The following is a 22537-nucleotide window of genomic DNA, read 5'->3' as shown; positions in this document are numbered from 1 at the left end:
TCACTATAACTAATATCTAAAAACACCCATTTAATACAAGTAAGTTCTGCGATTTTAAAAAACTTTTGATGCAAGATGGCTTAGGGGAACATCAGATTGTGGCGTAGGTGGTACAATATTTTTAGTATCCAAAATTCTCCACACAGTGAGGTCCCGACATCTCGGGGGGATATCACATAGAGGCAAAGTACGTGTGCTGCAGAATGGACTGAAAAATTAGACCATGCCACTCTTGTGTATCACTGGTCACAAAGTGGGTCACACAGAGACATAGAGCGGGTCACCTGCCTGTCCACTTGGGAATGGGTATGAGGAAAACTAAAAGGGGAAAAAACTTTTAAATGAAGGAAAACAATTTTTTTTAAAAGCATGGTTTTGAAACTTATAGGAAGATGATGGAAATTGGTGTAATGCCAGTCTCACTTGGGTTCACTAGAAAGCAGACTGAATTCACAACTGATTTTATACATAGATCCTCTAGATTTCTTTCTGACGTTTCTTGTTATATTTTGCTGGAACTGATATGACCTTTTTGTGTGTTTCTGCAGGGACTTGTCTTTAAACAGGATTCAAGAATTGCCCCACAATCTTTTTAAGCATCTCAGAGAACTCCTACAATTGTAATTTCATTATTACTTACATTTACATACTTACTATTTCACCCTTTGCAGACTAAAATTCAGAATTATGTTATTTCCTTTTCATATTACTGAAGAAGAAAAATGAATGCTTTATCTGCTCTTTTCAGATATGAGTGTATTAAAATGGAACATTACTGATGCAAAGACTGCTGGCATATAATTGGAGTCTGCCAACTCTGAGTAGATTGACACAGGGTTGGCAGACTCAGATTACATGCCAGTAAATTGCACCTTACAGGCCATGGATAACTGAGCTCAGTGCATGCTACGCACATCGGCATCCAAATGCTAAGAATCATAGAATCATAGAAAGGTTACAGCGTGGAAGGAGGCCATTCGACCCATCGAGTCCGCACCAGCTTCATGCAAGAGCAATCCAGCTAGTCCCAATCCCCCACCCTTTCCCCGTAGCCCTGCAAATTTTTTCCTTTCAAGTACTTATCCAGTTCCCTTTTGAAGCCCATGATTGAATCTGCCACCACCACCAGTGCATTCCAGATCATGACCACTCGCTGTGTAAAAAAGCTTTTCCTCATGTTACCTTTGGTTCTTTTGCCGATCACCTTAAATCTAAGTCCTCTGGTTCTTGACCCTTCTGCTAATGGGAACAGTTTCTCTCTATCTATTCTGTCGAGGCCCTTCATGATTTTAAATACCTCTATCAAATCTTCTCTCAATCTTCTCTGTTCCAAGGAGAACAACCCCAGCTTCTCCAGTCTGTACACGTAACTAACGTCCCTCAACCCTGGAATCATTCTAGTAAATCTTTTCTGTATCCTCTCTAAGTCCTTCACATCTTTCCTAAAGTGCGGTGGCCGGAACTGGACACAATACTTCAGTTGTGGTCGAACCAGTGTTTTATAAAGGTTCATCATGACTTCCTTGCTTTTGTACTCTATGCCTTTATTTATAAAGCCCAGCATCCCGTATGCTTTTATAACTGCTTTCTCAACCTGTCCTGCCACCTTCAATGATTTGTGGACATATACCCCCAGATCTCTCTGTTCCTGTACCCCTTTTAGAATTGTGCCCTCTAGTTTATATTGCATTTCCTCGTTCTTCCTACCGAAATGTATCACTTCGCATTTTTATGCATTAAATTTCATCTGCCACATGTTCGCCTATGCCACTAGCCTGTCTATATCCTCTTGAAGTCTATCACTATCCCCCTCACTGTTCACTACACTTCGAAGTTTTGTGTCATCTTGAAATTTTGAAATTGTGCCCTGTACACCCAAGTCCATGTCATTAATGTATATCAAGAAAAACAGTGGTCCCAGCATCGACCTAGGGAACACCACTGTACACCTCCCTCCAGTCTGAAAAACAACCGTTCACCACTACTCTCTGCTTCCTGTTACTTAGCCAATTTTGTATCCATGCTACCCCTTTATTCCATGGGCATCAATCTTGATGACAAGCCTATTATGCGGCACTTTATCAAACACCTTTTGAAAGTCTATACATCAACCGCATTACCCTCATCGACCCTCTCTGTTACATCATCAAAAAACTCTATCAAGTTGGTTAAACACAATTTGCTTTTTACAAATCTGTGCTGGCTTTCCTTAATCAATCCACACTTGTCCAAGTGACTGTTAATTCTGCCCCAGATTTTCATTTCTAAAAGATTCCCCACCACCAAGGTTAAACTGACTGGCCTTTAGTTGCTGGTTTATCCTTACACCCTTTTTTGAACAAGAGTGTAACATTTGCAATTCTCCAGTCCTCTGGAACCACCCCCATATCTAAGGATGTTTGGAAGATTATGGCCAGTACCTCTGCAATTTCCACCCTTACTTCCCTGGGCAACCTACGATGCATCCAATACTGACCAGGTGACTTATCTACTTTTAAGTACAGTTAGCCTTTCTAATACCTCCTCTTCATCAATTTTTAGCCCATCCAGTATCTCAACTACATTTTCCTTTACTGAGACTCTGGCAGCATTTTCTTCCTTGGTAAAGACAGATGCAAAGTATTCGGTCATGCCTTTTGCCTCCATGAGTAGATCTCCTTTTTGACCCCTGATCAGCCCTACCCCTCCTCTTACTACCCGTTTAATGGTTACATGCTTATGGAAGACTTTTGGATTCCCTTTTATGTTTCCCACCAGTCTATTCTCATACTCTCCCTTTGCCCTTCTTATTTCTTTTTTCACTTCCCCTCTAAACTTTCTATATTCAGCCTGGTTCTCACTTGTGTTAGCAACCTGACATCTGTCATATGCCCCTTTTTTCTGCTTCATCTTACTCTCTATCTCTTTTGTCATCCAGGGAGCTCTGGCTTTAGTTGCCCTACCTTTCTCCCACATGGGAATGTATCAAGGCTGTACCTGAACCTCTCCTCCTTAAAGGCCGCCCATTGTTCAATTACAGTTTTGCCTGCCAATCTTTGATTCCAATTTACTCAGGCCAGATCTGTTCTCATCCCACTGAAATTGGCCCTCCTCCAATTGAGAATTTTTTCTTTAGAGTGGCCCATGTCCTTTTCCATAGCTATTCTAAACCTTAAGATGCTATGATCACTGTTCCCTAAATATTCCCCCTGACACTTGCTCCACTTGGCCCGCCTCATTCCCCAGAAACAAGTCTAACGATTTTATTTTTAATCCCACAAGCTTTCGGGGGCTTTCCCCTTCCTCAGGCGGTGTGGAAGTGACAATTTCGAATCCATCACCGGCATCTCCACAGGATTCGAAATTATAAATTTCACTCGTATCGTGCAATCAATGTCAAACTAAAGTGGTGTAAGACTTCTTTCTTGAAGAGGTCTCATTATGCCCGCCTAATTTCAAATTGAGTGACTACAATTAAGGAAAACTGAAAAATGTTTCATAAATGCATAAAGAGCAAAGGGATAGCTAAGGAAAGAGTAGGGCCTATTAGAGATCAAAAAGGTAATCTATGTCTTGAAATTGTGCCCTGTACACCCAAGTCCAAGTTATTAATGTATATCAAGAAAAGCAGTGGTCCCAGCACCGACCCCTGGGGAACACCACTGTACACCTCCCTCCAGTCCGAAAAACAACCGTTCACCGCTACTCTCTTTTTCCTCTTAGCACTTGGGTTTTCGTGTAAGTTTCATAAGAATATAAGAAATAGGAGCAGGGGTAGACCATACGGCCCCTCGAGCCTGCTCCTCCATTCAATAAGATCATGGCTGATCTTCGACCTCAACTCCACTTTCCTGACCGATCACCATATCCCTTGATTCCACTAGAGTCCAAAAATCTATCTATCTCAGCCTTGAATATATTCAACGATTCAGCATCCACAGCCATCTGGGGTAGAGAATTCTAAAGATTCACAACCCTCTGAGTGAAGAAATTCCTCCTCATCTTAGTCTTAAATGGCCGACCCCTCACCCTGCGACTATGCCCCCTAGCTCTAGACTCTCCAGCCAGGGGAAATAACCTCTCAGCATCTACCCTGTCAAGCCCCCTCAGAATCTTATATGTTTCAATGAGATCACCACTCATTCTTCTGAGCTCCAGAGTGTATAGGTCCATTCTACTCAACCTCCCATCATAGGACAACTCTCTCATCCCAGAAATTAATCTAGTGAACCTTTGTTGCACCGCCTCTGAGGCAAGTACATCCTTCCTTAGATAAGGAGACCAAAACTGTACACAGTACTCCTGGTGAGTTCTCACCAAAAGCCCGTACAATTGTAGTAAGACTTCATTACTCTTGTACTCCAACCCCCTTGCAATAAAGGCCGACATGCCATTTGCTTTTCTAATTGCTTGCTGTACCTGCATGCTAACTTTTTGTGTTTCTTGTATGAGAATACCCAAGTCTCTCTGAACACCAACATTTACTAGTTTCTCACCATTTAAAAAATATTGGGGGAAGAATTGGATAAGGGTCCGTTTCGGGCGAGAGTACGCAGGCAGGACACAAGTTGGGACCCACCCAAGGACTTACCTGCAATCAGCCTTCCTTTCCAGGCAATTCGTGGAATCAATGCAATTCGTGCTTTCCACCACCAGAGGGAGCTCAATCTCTTAAAGGGAGGATGTTTCTTAGAAATCTCTTAAAGGTAGCTGGTACCTGTTATTTGCTGAAAATAACAGTCTACTGTCTGCACGGAGTCTGAACAGAGATCAGACATCACACACGTAAAATACAGATGCAGGTCCCATCCCTATATTTACACACTGATGAGTTATGTTAAAACATTGAATAAAGGCTGCACACTACTAAATCCCACATCCTCCAATCTGCACGCCAGACCTCACCAATCTGACGATCTGAGTTGGTACCAGGCCTGTGAGAGTGCATGCACCAAGGTTCTCTGATGATGCATTACAGACCTTGGTGCAAGAGGTGGACAGAAGGAGGGACATCCTATATCCGCGGGGGGGGGGGGGGGGTGCAAGAGGCCCTCCAGACATATACACAAAAGACAGTGGGAGGCAGCGGGGGACGAAGTCAATGCCAGGCGCACAGCATCATAAACATGGATGCAGTGCAGGAAGAAGTTCAGTGCTTTGACATGATTGGTCAGGGTGAGTGAGGTCAACTGTTAAGTGGTGTCCCTTACCAACTGCACCATGCATTAACCCCCCATCTCCCACATACCAACAAACTCTTTCCATCAGTACTTAACTGTTCCAATCAGATGCTTCCTCTCACCCTTACACATCACTGCTGTTTCAAGCTGCCCACCCACAACTCACAGGCCACACACACTGGCAGCTATTCAAACATGACAGGCACATCACCCAGACACCGGTCACGCTTTCTTGCAGGAGAAAGTGGCTCATATTAAGATGCCCCTCGAGCCTGTTCCGCCATTCAATGAGATCATGGTGGACCTGTGACCTAACTCCATATACCCGTCTTAGCCCCATATTCCTTAATACCCTTAGTTCACAGAAATCTATCAATCCCAGATTTAACATTCACAATTGAGCTAGCATCACCTGCCGTCTGCAGAAGAGCGTTCCAAACATTTCCCACCCTTTGCGTGTAGAAGCATTTCCTAACTTCACTCCTGCACGTCCTGGCTCTAAATGTTAGGCTATGTTCCCCGCGTCCTAGTATTCAAGTGTAGGAGACCTCCAAAAACAGTTACAAGTGTCTTGGCAGCTAGAAGCAAAATCCAGCCACTAACCTGTAAATCCTGCATGGTCCCTTTAAATAGCGCTGGTGGGGGGTCCTCCAGGCACTCTAAGACACGTTCAGATGGTTGAGGTTAAGACTGTGCGTTGAGTTGAGCGTTAAGTCCCAAAATGGTATCTATCACTTTAAATCAGCACTCTGATTGAAGCCATTTTCTCCCTACTTTACATGATTCCAACGTTCGTTATCTGTGCCTGCTCTAACTCCTATATCAAGATGGCGTCTGGCGCACATCACGCAGGAAACATGCGTGCGCATCCAAGACGCCATCTTGGATGTCGGAGAGGCCGTGTAGCGGCGAAACAACGGGCACCACACGGCCCAATTTAACGCCCATTCGGGGTTTTTCTATTCTTCCTACCAAAGTGAATAACCTCACATTTCCCCATATTATATTCCACATGCCACCTTCTTGCCCATTCACTTAACCTGTCTGGATCCCGTTCCCGACTCTTTGTGTCCGCCTCACAGTTTACTTTACCTATATTATTCCCCGAACACCGCTTCTTGGCACCAATGAATTCTCCAATATGAACCTCCCTAACTGACGTGCCTGGAAATAAAGGAGTACTGATGGAGATCCAAGTAGATCAGGCTGCACCAAAGGTGCATTCCCTTGATTTTTGCCTGTCTCTTTTTAATCCCCTTCCCCTTCAGATAGATTGAGATGTCTTTTGAGGCTCTCTAAAGCCTTTCAGATTTTTTGTCCTTTTATTGTGACACTCCTGTTTAATTTTCCACATCCTTTTAAATTAGATATACAAACAGTTTTCCTCTCCCACAACTAATCTGGACTTTAGTTTCACGAAGATCTAGACCTGACATAGGGAAATTCAATTTGAGACTATCTAAAACCTCCAATTGCCATTCACACCAAAAGGGAAAAATTTAACCTTGTGTGTCAATATAAAGATAAAACTGCTTTGCATCAGTGCAAAGTCTGTACCGTAAGTGGTAACTGCCCTGTGATGATAGTGAAAACCTACTGTAAGCTATAAATACTGCACAATTTATAAAAAATATAACAGGTAATTTTATGAAATTGTGTCCCTTGCCCCCCACGAATGCATATCGGGAATTTGGGCTGTCACTGTCCACAATTTTCCACCCATTAAATATACAAATGTAAAATTGTGGGGCGGGTGGGGGAGGTGCGGGAATTGCATGCATGAGGTCCAGATAAACACTCTGGTGGACAAGGCTCCATGTGGGTGTGTGATTTTGTAAAATTATTCCATAATGTATTATAGAAATGACTTTCCCATCAATAATTCAGATAAGTTCATTCCATTAATATTTTTATCAATTTTCTGATGATCAGGCATCAATTCAATGCCTCTTTCAGATAAAGGATCCCAATAGTTCTAGACTCCTCCAGTGGAAGTATCATGAAATCCAGTCTATTGGTCACACTGATTTAATTATTGCAAACATAGAGCTAAAATCACTAAGAAGCAATAGTAGGAATGGCAAAGTCATACCCACAGATTCACAGGTGGTAAAAACCTGCATAGAAGTGTAACCTATAGAGTGGATTTTATGGTATCTGAGATTGCTCTCAGTGAAAAATATAAGTGAGGAGATTCCAGTCACATCAGCAATGAGCTCCAAAGAAAATTAATAAAATATACACGGTGAGTTCCATCTGTCAGCTGTACCATCCACCCAGGGCAGCACAGAGTGGGCACAAAGTGTTTCCTTTTAGGGATGAGTGAAAATCTAAGGTTAAGGAAAACCATGGTGGTCTAGCGCAACTCCAAGCAGCTGGTTCAGAACAGTATTGGCAGAGGCCTGGGGGCGGGTCACTTCTTTGTCTTTTCAGTCACTAAAAGTTACATACAAGAGGATAGCCTACAAGCGAAAATTGCAAAAGGTATTTTTATTTAATTAATTTAATGTTTTGAGTTAATGTTTTAAATATGCCACTGACTTGAGAACAAAAGTGGTAAGAATACGAATAAACAATTGAGCCTAACCAGCTTGCTCCATCCACAGGCCACATACAAGCTGTTTTATCATGATCTCCACTCCATTATTTAATTTCATGAAGGAAAGTTCTGCACAATTTCTCCCTGATTCTCAAAGGAAATTGAGTAAAATTCCAAAACATGTATCTATTGAGTTACAATGACATTATTTTTCTTAGAAAGGTGAGAAAAGATCTTTAGGCTCACCATTGGGGAACATTAAAGCAAAGCTGAAAATGCTGGAAACATTCATCAGGTCAGGCAGCATCCATGGAGGAGAAACAGAGTTATCGTCATTAAACTGAAACGTAGGCCCTGATTTTAACTCCCCCCGCCTGGTGGAAACCGAGTGGGGGAGGGCAGTTAAAATGAGGCCAGTCACTTATCCCCGCCGTATCCCGATCTTAGCCTGCTCTTTTGAGCAGGTGAGCGAGACACCTGCAAGAAGGAAGCACGGTCCTGTTTAAATATGCAGATCGGGTGTGATTATGGCATCGGGACCCAATCAGCAATTTTAGTTGGAGGCCTGAGCAGGGGAAGAGTGATGGCTTCCGTGACAGGTCTAACCTGTTGCGGGGCGGGGTTCGTGGGCCAGAACAGGCCCAGCAGGTAAGTTTTAAAAAATTATTTTTAGGTTTCCTTGTAGGTCAGGTGGAGCAGTGCTCCTCCAAGCCTCATAAGGAAACCTTGTGCCTCCCTTGCTCCGGGCTCTCCACTCCCACCCCTCTTCCATATTGCCTCCTGAGCCACACCTCCAATGGCCTCCAGACTCCCCCCCCCCCCCCCCCCCACCCCCACCCAACCATTCTAACGGGTCCCAGGCTGCAACCTCCTGCCGCCGAACTCCTGCTCCCGCCCACCAGCCAGGTAGTGGATCTGGCCAGGTTCGGGTGGAACTCTGGGAACATTTATTCAAACGAGGCCCTGTCAATTCATGTCCACAGACTCCCCGGGTGCATCGCCCACTTCAGGGGCACATGCGCACCGTACCCGCCCTCCCTTTAAAATCAAGGCCTTTAACTCTGTTTCTTGCTCCACAAAATGCTGCCTGACCTGCTGAGTGTTTCCAACATTTTGTTTTTATTTCAGATTTCCAGCATTTGCTTTTGTATCAAAGTAAAGTTATCGTATTAATTTATTGTAAACAATTTTACAACACCAAGTTATAGTCCAACAAATTTATTTTAAATTCCACAAGCTTTCGTAGGCTTCCTCCTTCCTCAGGTGAACGGTGTGGAAATGAAATTTTTGAATCCTTCGCATTTGAAAATCACAGAACAATGCCTGGTGATTACTGCCCGTTGCCAAGACAATCACAGTGAGCAGACAGAAAGGTGTCACCTAAAAGGCCACCGAATATACAAACCCCCCAAAAAAAAAAGAGAGAGAGAGAGAAGGAAGACAGTCAATGACCCGTTATATTAAAAACAGATAACATTTGTTCGCTGGTGGGGTTACGTGTAGTGTGACATGAACCCAAGATCCCGGTTGAGGCCGTCCTCATAGGTGCGGAACTTGGCTATCAATTTCTGCTTGACGATTTTGCGTTGTCGTGTGTCTCGAAGGCCGTCTTGGAGTATGCTTACCCGAAGGTCGGTGGCTGAATGTTCCCCGGGGAACACTTCAGCAGTCATGGACATTCAGCCACCGACCTTCGGGTAAGCATACTCCAAGGCGGCCTTCGAGACACACGACAACGCAAAATCGTCGAGCAGAAATTGATAGCCAAGTTCCGCACCCATGAGGACGGCCTCAACCGGGATCTTGGGTTCATGTCACACTACACGTAACCCCACCAGCGAACAAATGTTATCTGTTTTTAATATAACGGGTCATTGACTGTCTTCCTTCTCTCTCTTTTTTTTTGGGGGGTTTGTATATTCGGTGGCCTTTTAGGTGACACCTTTCTGTCTGCTCACTGTGATTGCCTTGGCAACGGGCAGTAATCAACAGGCATTGTTCTGTGATTTTCAAATGCGAAGGATTCGAAAATTTCATTTCCACACCGTTCACCTGGGGAAGGAGGAAGCCTCCGAAAGCTTGTGGAATTTAAAATAAATTTGTTGGACTATAACTTGGTGTTGTAAAATTGTTTACAATTGTCAACCCCAGTCCATCACCGGCATCTCCGTATTAATTTATGACACATAACTGAATCAATTTCAACCTATCTCTGGGCCCCAAATATCACATTGACATTTCAGCACATGTTTCAATCTCAACATAAAGATACTCCTTCAGTCAAGGGCTGGGTAAGAATGGGGACATTGATAGCATAAATGTTGATTAAGATGGTAAAATACTCCATGAATGTATAACTGTGAGTGGCTATTGAAACTCTTGAGAGGCAATAGATAAATACTTGTAGAAAAATATTGAAAGGTACAGTGAGAAAGCAGGGAAATGGGATTAGAATAGATAGCTCTGACATGGAGCTAACACTGGCACAGGCACAATTCATTGGCCTTACTTTGATGTTGCTGTATGTTCACTGCACAGCAAAATCACTTAAAAAGGACCCGCTTCAAGTCACAACTGAGTAAACTGACAGAAGCAGTTCATTCAAGGTAAATGTATGCATGTGTATGCAATACATATAAGGGCCAGTTTCTTTTAAAATTAAATTAATGGGCAGAAAATTGTGGGGAACGTGCCGAGAATTTCCAGAAATGCACAGCTGGCAGGTGAGGCTCTGTACCAGGAGCATACATTCATAAAGTCAACTGTGTAGCCTGTAGCCAATCAAAGGGTTCATATACACTACCAAGACATTCCTGTCAATATTTTATTCTCTTCTGATTGGGGAAATGAAATCACTGGTAGAAACTGTTGACATGGAAGCATTTCTATGCAGTAACGTACAATGACACATGCTGTGCACGTAAAAGTGCAGCCCTGGAAAATATAACCAGTTTCCATTTGTTGTCATTGCAGGAACATTTCTTTCAATATCATTAAGCAAATTCATGTGGATCAGTTTGATTACCTGTACAAACTAAAGTCACTGTAAGTTCTTCCAGGACCTTTATGATATGGATATTTTGATGTTTAACTTAGTATTCTAAATTTTACTTTTAGTAAAAATAAATGTTCTAATTTTTCCGTGAATTTTGTGTTCATCAAGGGATGTTCGTCCAGGGAAATGAAACATTTCCATATTAGGCACCCTAGCCCTGAAATTCCACAGGGATTCTACCAATCTCCCACCATTACTCCAGCAGGAGCCTGGCAGAACTCCCAGGGAAATAGTGTAAACAGCTGTATTTAGCCAGTGTTTTGGCAGGAAACCAGTAGAACCCATAGAATTTCAGGGCTCTAGTGTCCCCATCAAGCACCCTCACACACTCTGTCCCACAATGTCCATACCTTCAACCTAACGAGTATTCCCAGCTGCAGCTGTGTGATATTTTCTATTTCTTGCACAGGCACCTTGTGGTCTCGCTTACTAAGATTTCCAACTTAGTGCCAGTTTGGGGTCAGTTTTATGCTCACTAGGAACAGAGGTGACACTGGCCAGACTCATTTCACATAGGGCCCTTGCAGGAAATAAACCGGACTGTCATCCTATGGTTGCAAGTGTACCCAGGAGTCAGAGGTAAAAGGATGGTGTCTGACCCACTAAACTACCCATTGCCAAAAACATCTTCCTTTTTGTTTTGAAAGAGGGGTATCACCCTCAATAGGGTTGGCTTAAAATATGAATAAACGGTGCATCCTTACCATTGGTTTGTAAGATTAGCATAGTCTAACATTACCACACGGTAATTAATCACCAACGGCAACAAGACATCCAGTGGTAAATTGGTTACCAAATTTGCTAAAATGACTCATTAAGAGTGCAAATAACCCACTGGGCCAAAATTGACTGGTCTGCCTTAGCTTCTATTTGAGATAAATTTACCAAAGGGGAGCAGGCAGGAAATTGGACATGAAGCTGAGTTTGGATCGGTCAAGGCCCTGTGGGTGACGGAGCGGGCCCAGGGGCTGAGTGGCCGGGTCCTGCTCCTACTTCTTGTGTTCTTTAGATTTGCGGTTAGGATCAGATCAGCCATGATCTTATTGAATGGCGGAGCAGGCTCGAGGGGCCGACTGGCCTACTCCTGCTCCTATTTCTTATAAGTACCACACAACCTTAATTTACCAGAAAGCAATGCTTCAGAGAAAGAATAAAACTTCTTTAAAGCTTTTTTTTCTACAATTGCTGCTGCAATTGGAGACTCATGCTTAGGGCATGGATCAATGGGTGCCAGCTGCCCTCTGCTTCCTCGTCCAAGTTGCTGTTCTTCATATGTAAATCCAGACAGTGAATATCAGTGAGCTATTGAATCATGGGGACACCATAGCTGAGCCAGACTCTCTCCTCAATCACCATACTCATGTACATGTTCCAGCAGAGGTCACTGGATAGTGATCGAGAACAAGGAACCCTGTCTGATTTTTTTATCCCTCCCTAACTCAGGGGAACTGAGGCTATTTGTAGCATCTCTACTGCCACGCATGCTGAGATCAACTACCATAGCACAGACCAAAGATTGAACCCAGGACCTATCTGGTCTGTATGGCTCAATACCACACCAGGTAGTACATTCAGGGATTATGGTAAATTAGTTTATCAAAAGACAAGAAGACATCACTGCGGCTCCTACCACATCATCAGGGGAGCGTAATACTGGAGCAAAATAGCCAAAAAAAATAGCTTATCCTATATTGCAACAGAGGAATTTAAAAAAAGAAAAGAGTGGTCTTAAAATGGTGACACAACACAAGTTCTAAATCTACAGATGTCCTGTGATTATGGTAAGACTATATATATAGTCTCTTTTCTTAGCTAGTTCTGAGGGTTCTAAGAAAAATTAGTTTAGCCACTCTCAACCCAGTTCTTGGCAGGTGCAAGTTCATAGCACAAAATGGCTTCAATGTCACAAAAGTGGACAATCAGTTGGAAATTTAATTCAGACAGTCCGTAAAGGTGTAGTAGTAGGCTGTTCTTCTAAGGTTGGGGTGGAATTAAGGGAGTTTTGTCCTGCATACAACCCACGTTGAAACTGACCTGTGTTTGATCTTGATTTTGAGTGTGAAAACTGAACAAGCATTTTCACTTCTCAGTTTGATATTCTTGATGAGCACAGAAAAATCACAACTTTTAAGAAATTAGAAATTATTGCTGATTGATTTCAATAATTCCAGGAAATTATACTTATGTTTATTCAATAAATATGTTTTGTAAGGATATTGATATTTTCTATTGTTACAGCAGTATGGATGGAATGGATCTTCAGGCTCTACGAAACAGGATATTCCAGCCTCTTACAAATCTATCCCATATGTAAGTGTTGTACATACATACTGTAGAGAACTTTACAGTGCATCTCCTGTTGCAACTCATGATTTTGATTGAAGGATACTAACAAATTGAGTTCTCTTTCAGATACTTTAAGAAGTTCCAATTCTGTGGCTATGCTCCGCATGTCCGTAGCTGCAAACCCAATACCGATGGGATATCGTCCTTTGAGAACCTATTGGCTAATATTGTCCTCCGAGTCTTCGTTTGGGTTGTTTCTGCTATTACGTGTTTTGGAAATATCTTTGTCATATGCATGAGATCTTACATCAGATCTGAGAACAAGCTTCACGCCTTATCTATAATGTCTCTTTGCTGTAAGTACATGCTCATAGCAGCAGATTTTGTTTTTCTTTAGGCACGGTATATATTTTCAAATTGCTTCAATCTCCTTCCTTTCCTGGTGTCCTGGTACATCCAGTCGAAAGGGCAGTGAGGAAACCTGTACGCTGGCTTCCACCAATGTCACTGTTGTGCTGTGCACCAGGAGGTGCACAGTAACAGCCTAATAAGCGCCTTGGGATGTTTTACTACGTTAAAAGCGCTATATAAATGCATGTTGTTGTTGTAATGACTCTCCCTCTGATGTTTTCCCTCTGCCCTTGTTGGGAATAGACTGAGTTTGGCTTCATTCCTCCATGACAGCATAAATGAAGTCAACAGTCCAAACGTGCAAGGAAACATATTGGCTTAGATAAATATACCATATAAACTGTCTTATATAGAGAGATCAGAGTGAATAATAGTTATTTGAATCTAATGATTAATATTTGTAAATCCAAATATTAAAATTGATAGACTCACTTTTGTTGAAGAATTCCTCATTTGAAACTTACATGGATCACATCGTAAAATTCCTTCAAGATGCTGCTTTTTAGTCAGCTATGGAAACATTTAGAGGACTGAAAGTACATAAAAGACAATTTAATTTTTGCTCAGCTGGATGTCTGGCTCATGCAAAAACCATCACCGTGTTTAAGTGTCTCCAAACCAAGCTACTGAGAAATCCAGGTAGAGTTTCTGTTTCTCTGATATGGAGTGCACAGTTTTCCCCATAGGGACACATCCCACTTTACCTTAAATCCATCAGGTGTACTGCTTAGGTGATGGCAAGGTTTAGGATCCTCTTATGTGTACCGGGGCACTGCCAGAGTTTCACCAGTTAAAACTACACATACAACCAGCTTAGCGCATTGGTAAGATTCCTGCTGCTTGTCCAGCCAAGATCATTCTAAATGTTGGATTGCAGGATTATCTGAGGCTGACTGGGGAAACTTCCAGCCAGACATCTATACCTCCAGGCGACATTGATCAAAGCTAGGTGGTCAGTCAGTGTACTATGGACCTGTCAGGTTCAGGTATCAGATTATCAAGTCTATCACAGAAGATTCACTTGGGTCTGAACCAAACAGACATGTCATCTTGGAGTCATCTTAACCCGCACTTATCTCTGGAGGGGGGAGGATGAAAACAATTTCATATGAGCAGTTATATAGACCCTGAAATTCCACAGGGTTTCTATCAGTCTCCTGCCGTAACTCCGGCAGGAGACCAGCTGAACCCACAGAGAAATGGAGCAAATGGTCACTTTCAGCCATTTACCCCATTTCATAGAGTCATAGAGTCATAGAGTTATACAGCACGGATAGAGGCCCTTCGGCCCATCGTGTCCGTGCCGGCCATCAAGCCCAGTCTAATCTAATCCCATATTCCAGCATTTGGTCCGTAGCCTTGTATGCTATGGCATTTCAAGTGCTCATCCAAATGCTTCTTGAATGTTGTGAGGGTTCCTGCCTCTACAACCCTCCCAGGCAGTGAGTTCCAGACTCCAACCACCCTCTGGGTGAAAAAGTTCTTTCTCAAATCCCCTCTAAACCTCCCGCCTTTTACCTTGAATCTATGCCCCCTTGTTATAGAACCCTCAACGAAGGGGAAAAAGCTCCTTAGTATCCATCCTATCTATGCCCCTCATAATTTTGTACACCTCAATCATGTCCCCCCTCAGCCTCCTCTGCTCCAAGGAAAACAAACCCAATCTTCCCAGTCTCTCTTCATAGCTGAAGCGCTCCAGCCCTGGTAACATCCTGGTGAATCTCCTCTGCACCCTCTCCAAAGCAATCACATCCTTCCTGTAGTGCGGCGACCAGAACTGCACACGGTACTCCAGCTGTGGCCAAACCAGTGTTTTATACAGCTCCATCATAACCTCCTTGCTCTTATATTCTATGCCTCGGCTAATAAAGGCAAGTATCCCATATGCCTTCTTTACCACCTTATCTACCTGTTCCGCCGCCTTCAGGGATCTGTGAACTTGCACACCAAGATCCCTCTGACCCTCTGTCTTGCCTAGGGTCTTCCCATTCATTGCGTATTCCCTTGCCTTGTTAGTCCCTCCAAAGTGCATCACCTCGCACTTTTCCGGGTTAAATTCCATTTGCCACTGTTCCGCCCATCTGACCAACCCATCTATATCGTCCTGCAGACTGAGGCTATCCTCCTCGCTATTTACCACCCTACCAATTTTTGTATCATCAGCGAACTTACTGATCATACCTTTTACATTCATATCCAAGTCGTTAATGTAGACCACAAACAGCAAGGGCCCCAGCACAGATCCCTGTGGTACCCCACTGGCCACAGGCTTCCAGTCACAAAAACAACCTTCGACCATCACCCTCTGCCTTCTGCCACTAATGATGTGGAGATGCCGGTGATGCCAGTTTTGTATCCAAAGTGCCAAGGCACCCTGGACTCCATGGGCTCGTACCTTCTTGACCAGTCTCCTGTGCGGGACTTTATCGAAGGCCTTACTGAAATCCATGTATACCACATCCACTGCGTTACCCTCATCCACACGCCTAGTCACCCCCTCAAAAAATTCAATCAAATTAGTCAGACATGATCTTCCCTTGACAAAGCCATGTTGACTATCCCTGATTAATCCTTGCTTCTCCAAGTGGAGACTAATTTTGTCCTTCAGAATTTTTTCCAATAATTTTCCTACCACTGATGTTAGGCTCACTGGCCTGTAGTTCCCCAGTTTTTCCCTACTCCCCTTCTTGAATAATGGTACTACATTAGCGGTTCTCCAGCCCTCTGGCACATCCCCTGTGGCCAGAGAGGTTCTGAATATATGTGTTAGAGCCCCCGCAATCTCCTCCTTTGCCTCACACAGTAGCCTGGGATACAATTCGTCCGGGCCTGGGGATTTATCCATTTTTAGGCCTGCTAAAACCGCCAATACCTCCTCCCGCTCGATGTTAATATGTTCGAGTATATCACAGTCCCCCTGCCGTATTTCTATGTCTACATCGTCCTTCTCCATAGTGAAAACAGATGCAAAAAATTCATTTAGAACCCCTCCTACATCTGCCGGCTCCACACACAGATTGCCATTTTTGTCCCTAATGGGCCCTATTTTTTCCCTAGTCATCCTCTTACCCTTAATATACTTATAAAACATCTTAGGATTTTCCTTTATTTTGCTCGCCAGTGTTTTTTCATGGCCCCTCCTTGATCTCCTAATTTCCTTTTTAAGTATCCCCCTGCACTTTTTGTACTCCTCCAGGGCTTCCTCCGTCCTTAGCCTTTTGTATCTGCCAAAAGCCCTCCTTTTTTTCCTAATCCATTCTCGTATATCCCCTGACATCCAAGGTTCCCTGGAGTTCTTGGAACCACCCTTGACCTTTACGGGAACATGTTGCCATTGTATGGTCTCAATCTCCCTTCTGAAAGACTCCCATTGCTCCGATGCGGATTTTCCTACAAGCAGCTGATCCCAGTCCATTTTGGCCAGATCCTGCCTTATCCTATTAAAATCGGCCTTCCCCCAATTTAGAACCTTTATTTCCGGCCCCTCCCTGTCCTTTTCCATGACCACCTTAAATCTCACTGAATTATGGTCACTGTCACCAAAGTGCTCACCTACTAGCACTTCTTCCACTTGGCCGGCCACATTCCCTAGAATTAGGTCCAGTACCGCCCCCTCTCTTGTAGGACTTTCTACATGCTGGCTCAAAAAGCTCTCCTGGATGCACGTTAAGAATTTTGTACCCTCTAAGCATTTTACACTCTGAGTATCCCAGTTAATATTGGGGAAGTTGAAATCCCCCACCATTATTACCCTATTATTTGCACAATTTTCTGAGATTTGCCTACATATCTGTTCCTCTATCTCCCCCTGACTGTTTGGGGGTCCATAGTACACTCCCATCAAAGTGCTTGCCCCCTTTTTGTTTTTAAGCTCCACCCATATGGCCTCATTTGAGGAACCTGCTAATATATCATCTCTCCTTATGGCAGTAATTGATTCTTTAATTAATATTGCGACCCCCCCTCCTCTTATACCTCCCCCTCTGTCTCGCCTGAAGATTCTGTACCCCGGAATATTGAGCTGCCAGTCTTGCCCCTCCCTCAACCATGTCTCTGTGACAGCAACAATATCATACTCCCATGTGTTTATCAACACCTTCAGTTCATCCACCTTATTTGCAAGACTCCTTGCATTAAAATAGATGCCATCCAGCCTTGCTCTTACATATTTGCCCTGTCTTCCAAGCTGACTTGTTTTTTTCTCAATATTTGGCTGCACATCACCCCCTATTGTAGCTCCACTCTGTATCCCATCCCCCTGCCAAGTTAGTTTAAACCCCCCCGAACAGTGCTAGCAAACCTCCCCGCAAGGATATTTGTCCCGCTCTGGTTCAGATGCAACCCGTCTGACTTGTACAAGTCCCACCTTCCCCAGAAGCAGGCCCAGTGATCCAGGAAACTGAAACCCTCCCTCCTGCACCAACTCTTTAGCCACGCATTCATCTGTTCTATCCTCCTATTTCTATACTCACTAGCCCGTGGCACTGGGGGTAATCCAGAGATTACAACCTTTGAGGTCCTGCTCTTTAATCTGCTACCTAGCTCCCTAAATTCTTGATGCAGGACCTCATCTCCCTTCCTACCTATGTCGTTGGTCCCAATGTGGACCACGACCTCTGCCTGCTCACCCTCCCCCTTGAGAATGCCCTGAAGCCGCTCAGTGACATCCATGACCCTGGCACCAGGGAGGCAACAAACCATCCTGGAGTCACGTTTACGGCCACAGAAACGCCTGTCTGTTCCCCTTACGATAGAATCCCCTACCACTATAGCTCTTCCACTCTTTTTCCTCCCAGCCTGTGCAGCAGAGCTACCCCTGGTGCCAGGAAGTTGGCTGCTGCTGCCTTCCCCTGATAAGTCATTCCCCTCAACAATATCCAAAGCGGTATATTTGTTTGAGAGGGGGACGGCCACAGAGGACCCCTGCACTGCCTGCCTGCTCCTCTTACTCTGCCTGGAGGTCACCCACTTACTTCCTGCCTGTACAACCTTTACCTGCGGTGTGACCATCTCACTAAACGTGCTATCCACGACGTTTTCAGCATCGCTAATGCTCCATAATGAATCCATCCGCAGCTCCAGTGCCGCAATGCGGTTTGTCAGTAGCTGCAGCTGGATACATTTCCCGCACACATGGTCGTCAGGGACACCGGAAGGGTCCCTGATTTCCCACATAGAGCAGGAAGAGCATAACACGAGGCTGGGCTGTCCTGACATGACTTACCCTTTAACTAATTAATTTAAATTAAATGAATCCCACCAATTTCACTTCAATTAAAAGGTCTACTCAAGGGCCCTTGCTGAACAGCAGTCCCCCACTACACAACAGAGACCCGAGAATCCACAAACTCTAACCTTAGACAAATTCAGCAGGAAAATACTCACCAACCAATCCCTTACCTCTTCCTTGGTGACGTCCCACTTTGGATTACTTTTTGCTTCTTATTTATCTTAGGTCCAGGAGTTAAGTCGCTGAAAACAAAATATAAAAACGAACCGACCCTTTATATTCCCTCTACCCCCCAAAAGGTTAGAGGAGGTGGGAGGGTGGGAGTCACTACTAGTGTAGTGTCTCGGGTTTAGCAACCGCTCCACCAAAATACGGGTACCAATGAATTGGCCCCGCCCCCTGCCTTTGAAAAAGCCCGCGAAGCTCCTTCCCCGCTGGGGAAAAAGACTCACGTAGGTGAGTTTAATTACTCACCTCAGGCCTCCGCTGCTCCCTTTATCGACTCGCCAATCACCTACCCGCTGTCCTGTGACGTCAATCCGTGTTTTTTTCACCGATTGCCTCTCTGCGGGTAGGCCCTCGAGCCTGGGCCTTTAGTAGTCTCCGAGTCCCGCGCTCTCTCCTAGGTCCGCTCCCGCCTGTAGCTCCGCTCCGAGTGCGGGTAGGCCCTCGAGCCTGGGCCTTTAGTAGTCTCCGAGTCCCGCGCTCTCTCCTAGTTCCGCTCCCGCCTGTAGCTCCGCTCCGAGTGCGGGTAGGCCCTTGAGCCTGGGCCTTTAGTCGTCTCCGAGTCCCGCGCTCTCTCCTAGGTCCGCTCCCGCCTGTAGCTCCGCTCCGAGTGCGGGTAGGCCCTCGAGCCTGGGCCTTTAGTAGTCTCCGAGTCCCGCGCTCTCTCCTAGGTCCGCTCCCGCCTGTAGCTCCGCTCCGAGTGCCTTCCACTGGTCTCCCACCAGAGTTATGGTGGAACCCAGTAGAATCTCCACAGAATTTCAGGGCTATCATCTCTAAAGTATATCCCTAAACCCCCAAAGCTCTTAGAAGTACATTTCACTCCTTTGGAGCTAACCATAGTTTTTTTGCTGGGATAATACTATCAGGGGTGCTGAGCAGACTGTACATAATCCATGTCTTAATATTTTTGTAAGCTTGACTAATACATTTTTACATATGTTCATTCTAGGTGCAGACTGCCTGATGGGAATATATCTCTTTGTGATTGGATCATATGACCTTAAATATCGTGGCGAGTACAACAGGCATGCTCAGTTATGGATGGACAGCATGCATTGTCGAATAACTGGGTCTTTAGCAATGCTCTCAACAGAAGTGTCTGTATTACTTTTGTCTTTCCTGACTTTGGAAAAGTACCTCTGCATTGTTTATCCATTCAGCAACCTGAAACCAGGAAGGGGCAGGACAGTTTCCATTTTGATATTCATTTGGTTTGTGGGGTTTGCCATTGCATTCACTCCCCTGATGAATAACAACTTCTTTAAGAATTACTATGGCAAAAATGGAGTGTGCTTCCCACTGCATTCAGAACAGATGGAGACTTACGGAGCACAGGCGTATTCAGCTGTCATTTTTCTTGGTAAGTTTCATGATTATTCGTTGCATCTAACTTTATGATTTTCAGTATCAAATTTGTTAGTGAATTCTTTTATGTACAAAACTGAACCTATGGGGGGAATTTTAACACCCCCCTCCACCCCACCATGAAGGGCGGGAGATGGTTGGGGGAGGTTAAATTGCTAAAAATGGAAAACCCGTCCCCAACCCACCGTGAACTCCCCTACTTCCGTTTTAACTGCAGCGGGTTTGGAGGCAGCTGAGTAACCCTCTCTGGACAGGCAGATTATAATATTTAAACGACGCTGCGTTCCTCAGATTTTGGGAGCCAGTTAAATTTAATGCAGGCTGGCCGGGTTTCCCAGGGCTCAGGAAACCCGTGATCTCTACCCTACGTGAACTCTCCCCCGCGACCTCTCCCCCCGTGATCTCTCCCCCCCATGATCTCCCCCCTCCGCTGCAATGTCTCCCCCGCAATCTTTCCCTCCCTCCCGCTCTCCTCGCTGCCGCACTTTGAGCCCCCCACCAACCCCTGATCTTCTCGATTGCTGGGTACTGCCCCCAGCTGCTGCCTTCTACAGGAGGCTTTCCTGCCCAGCAGCATCCAGCCTTCAATCTGGCCGGCTGCCGGGTGGGAAACAGAGTAAAAAATTCTAATGAGGTCCTGCCTTTAAATTTGGCAGTACCTCTGCCTTCCTGGTATTTCCGAGTTTTCTGCCCACTGACACACTCCCTCCCCACCTCCCCGTAAATATCAGGGCCTATAGCTCCCTTGATACCCTCGTGGGTAAAGGCATACAGAACAGAAAGTTCCAGGTCTTTGTTGAGTTCCCAAATCTCTGCAGGGGGGAGGGGAAGGGAGAACAATAGGGGTGATATAACTGATCTTAGTGCTACTTGGCTAGGGAGGAGAAAGATTAGCCAAGATTTCCAGTCCTGGTTCCAATCCAGTGACCCCTGTGATAAAGGACACTGCATGAGAAGATGATTAAGCTCGGCTGTTATGTCCCCCATCGTCAAGTAGCATGCTAACATTCACTGTCTAGATTCACACCCATCAAATGGCCACTTTAGTGAGGTGCCAAAGAGCTCTCAACATCCATGTAACTGTACCCCAGCATCAGTCAGTACTTTCAGGAGAGGAGCAAAGAAAATTGGAAAATAATATGTTTAACCTACATATAGAAATGTAAATCCCCCAAATTCAAGATTTTTTCCAATAAGAGAAAAAGGTGTTTTATTTATACAAATCTTATGTTTTTAAAAAAAAATTATTACTTGCCCCTCCCCCATTTTGTTCGTTTTTTTGTTCTTTCTATCGTTAGCCCCCTCTTCCTCTTGATCCAAACACCTGGCTAAGATAACACCACAGTAGCCTGTTCCCATGCCTTTGCTGTTCCACAACCAGCCACTACATGTACAAGAACAGACTGGATTGATTCATTCCCCAGTTTCACCCCCATGCTACTGAACTCCATTCTGCTCCACCAACAGCCCAGCTGAGATTGAGATCCCACCATATGGGGAAATCACAGGGGGTTAAACCCTCATGCAACCCATATGGTGCGTCATTATTTCTGTAATATATTAAATAAATTAAGACTGCTGAAGCATTTCTACATAGATATAAAACTACCATGTAATAGTATATTGGAAATGGCAAGAATTAAGAAATGCTGTGATGTTCCATATGTTTCTTCCATTAATTTTATGCATTCAGCATCAGCAGAAAATCACACTTGCAGATGACATACGACAGAAAACAAAAATGTGCCCTGAAAGCCACAAAGGTCGTTTGATAATCAGAAAATGCAAATAGGTTTCTAACAGTGGCAGAACACTATACTAATATACCAGACCATTTAGTTACATAGAGGATACTGAATAGGAAATTGTTTAATATAATGCTCATTCCATAACTGAGGGAAATCACAGAAGTCACAAACAAACAAAGTTGGAATTGGTCATACAAATCTCGTTCAATTTTTGGTGTTACAGTTCAGGCTTTTCAAGCACTTTTAAACAGTCCAATAGATTCCATCAATGGACTGTGACAAACAGGGCATTTTAGAACATTTTAAAGCATAAGAAAATCCGCATATATTTTAATATCTATATATGAGAGACGACCGGTTACTTTGGCCTGAAATCCCTGGGGTCCCACTCTGCTGCGCAAGTGCACCAGAGCAGAACTCCCATCTGCACATGCCCAAAGATGCAGACCCCATCTCAATTGCATGAGTGAGGTCATTTTTCTTGGCCAGGGTGCATGCATCACACTTGAAAGGATG

At 44.4% G+C, this 22537-nt stretch overlaps 1 protein-coding gene across 1 annotated transcript in view; it reads left to right on the top strand.

Annotated features, from left to right (window-relative positions):
* The window catches only part of rxfp1 (relaxin family peptide receptor 1), a 200509-nt gene that overhangs the window by 160493 nt on the left and 17479 nt on the right, over positions 1-22537 (top strand). Inside the window, exons 12-16 of the mRNA XM_067969164.1 lie at positions 549-620; positions 10672-10743; positions 12992-13063; positions 13166-13395; positions 19858-20268. Coding sequence (XP_067825265.1) covers positions 549-620; positions 10672-10743; positions 12992-13063; positions 13166-13395; positions 19858-20268 — 857 coding nt within the window. The remainder of the gene's footprint in view (positions 1-548; positions 621-10671; positions 10744-12991; positions 13064-13165; positions 13396-19857; positions 20269-22537) is intronic.

Source organism: Heptranchias perlo, chromosome 1 (assembly GCF_035084215.1).
Source record: "Heptranchias perlo isolate sHepPer1 chromosome 1, sHepPer1.hap1, whole genome shotgun sequence".
Classification (NCBI taxonomy): domain Eukaryota; kingdom Metazoa; phylum Chordata; class Chondrichthyes; order Hexanchiformes; family Hexanchidae; genus Heptranchias; species Heptranchias perlo.
Note: the sequence above shows the minus strand (reverse complement) of the source record. Positions and strands in the feature narration are given on the sequence as shown.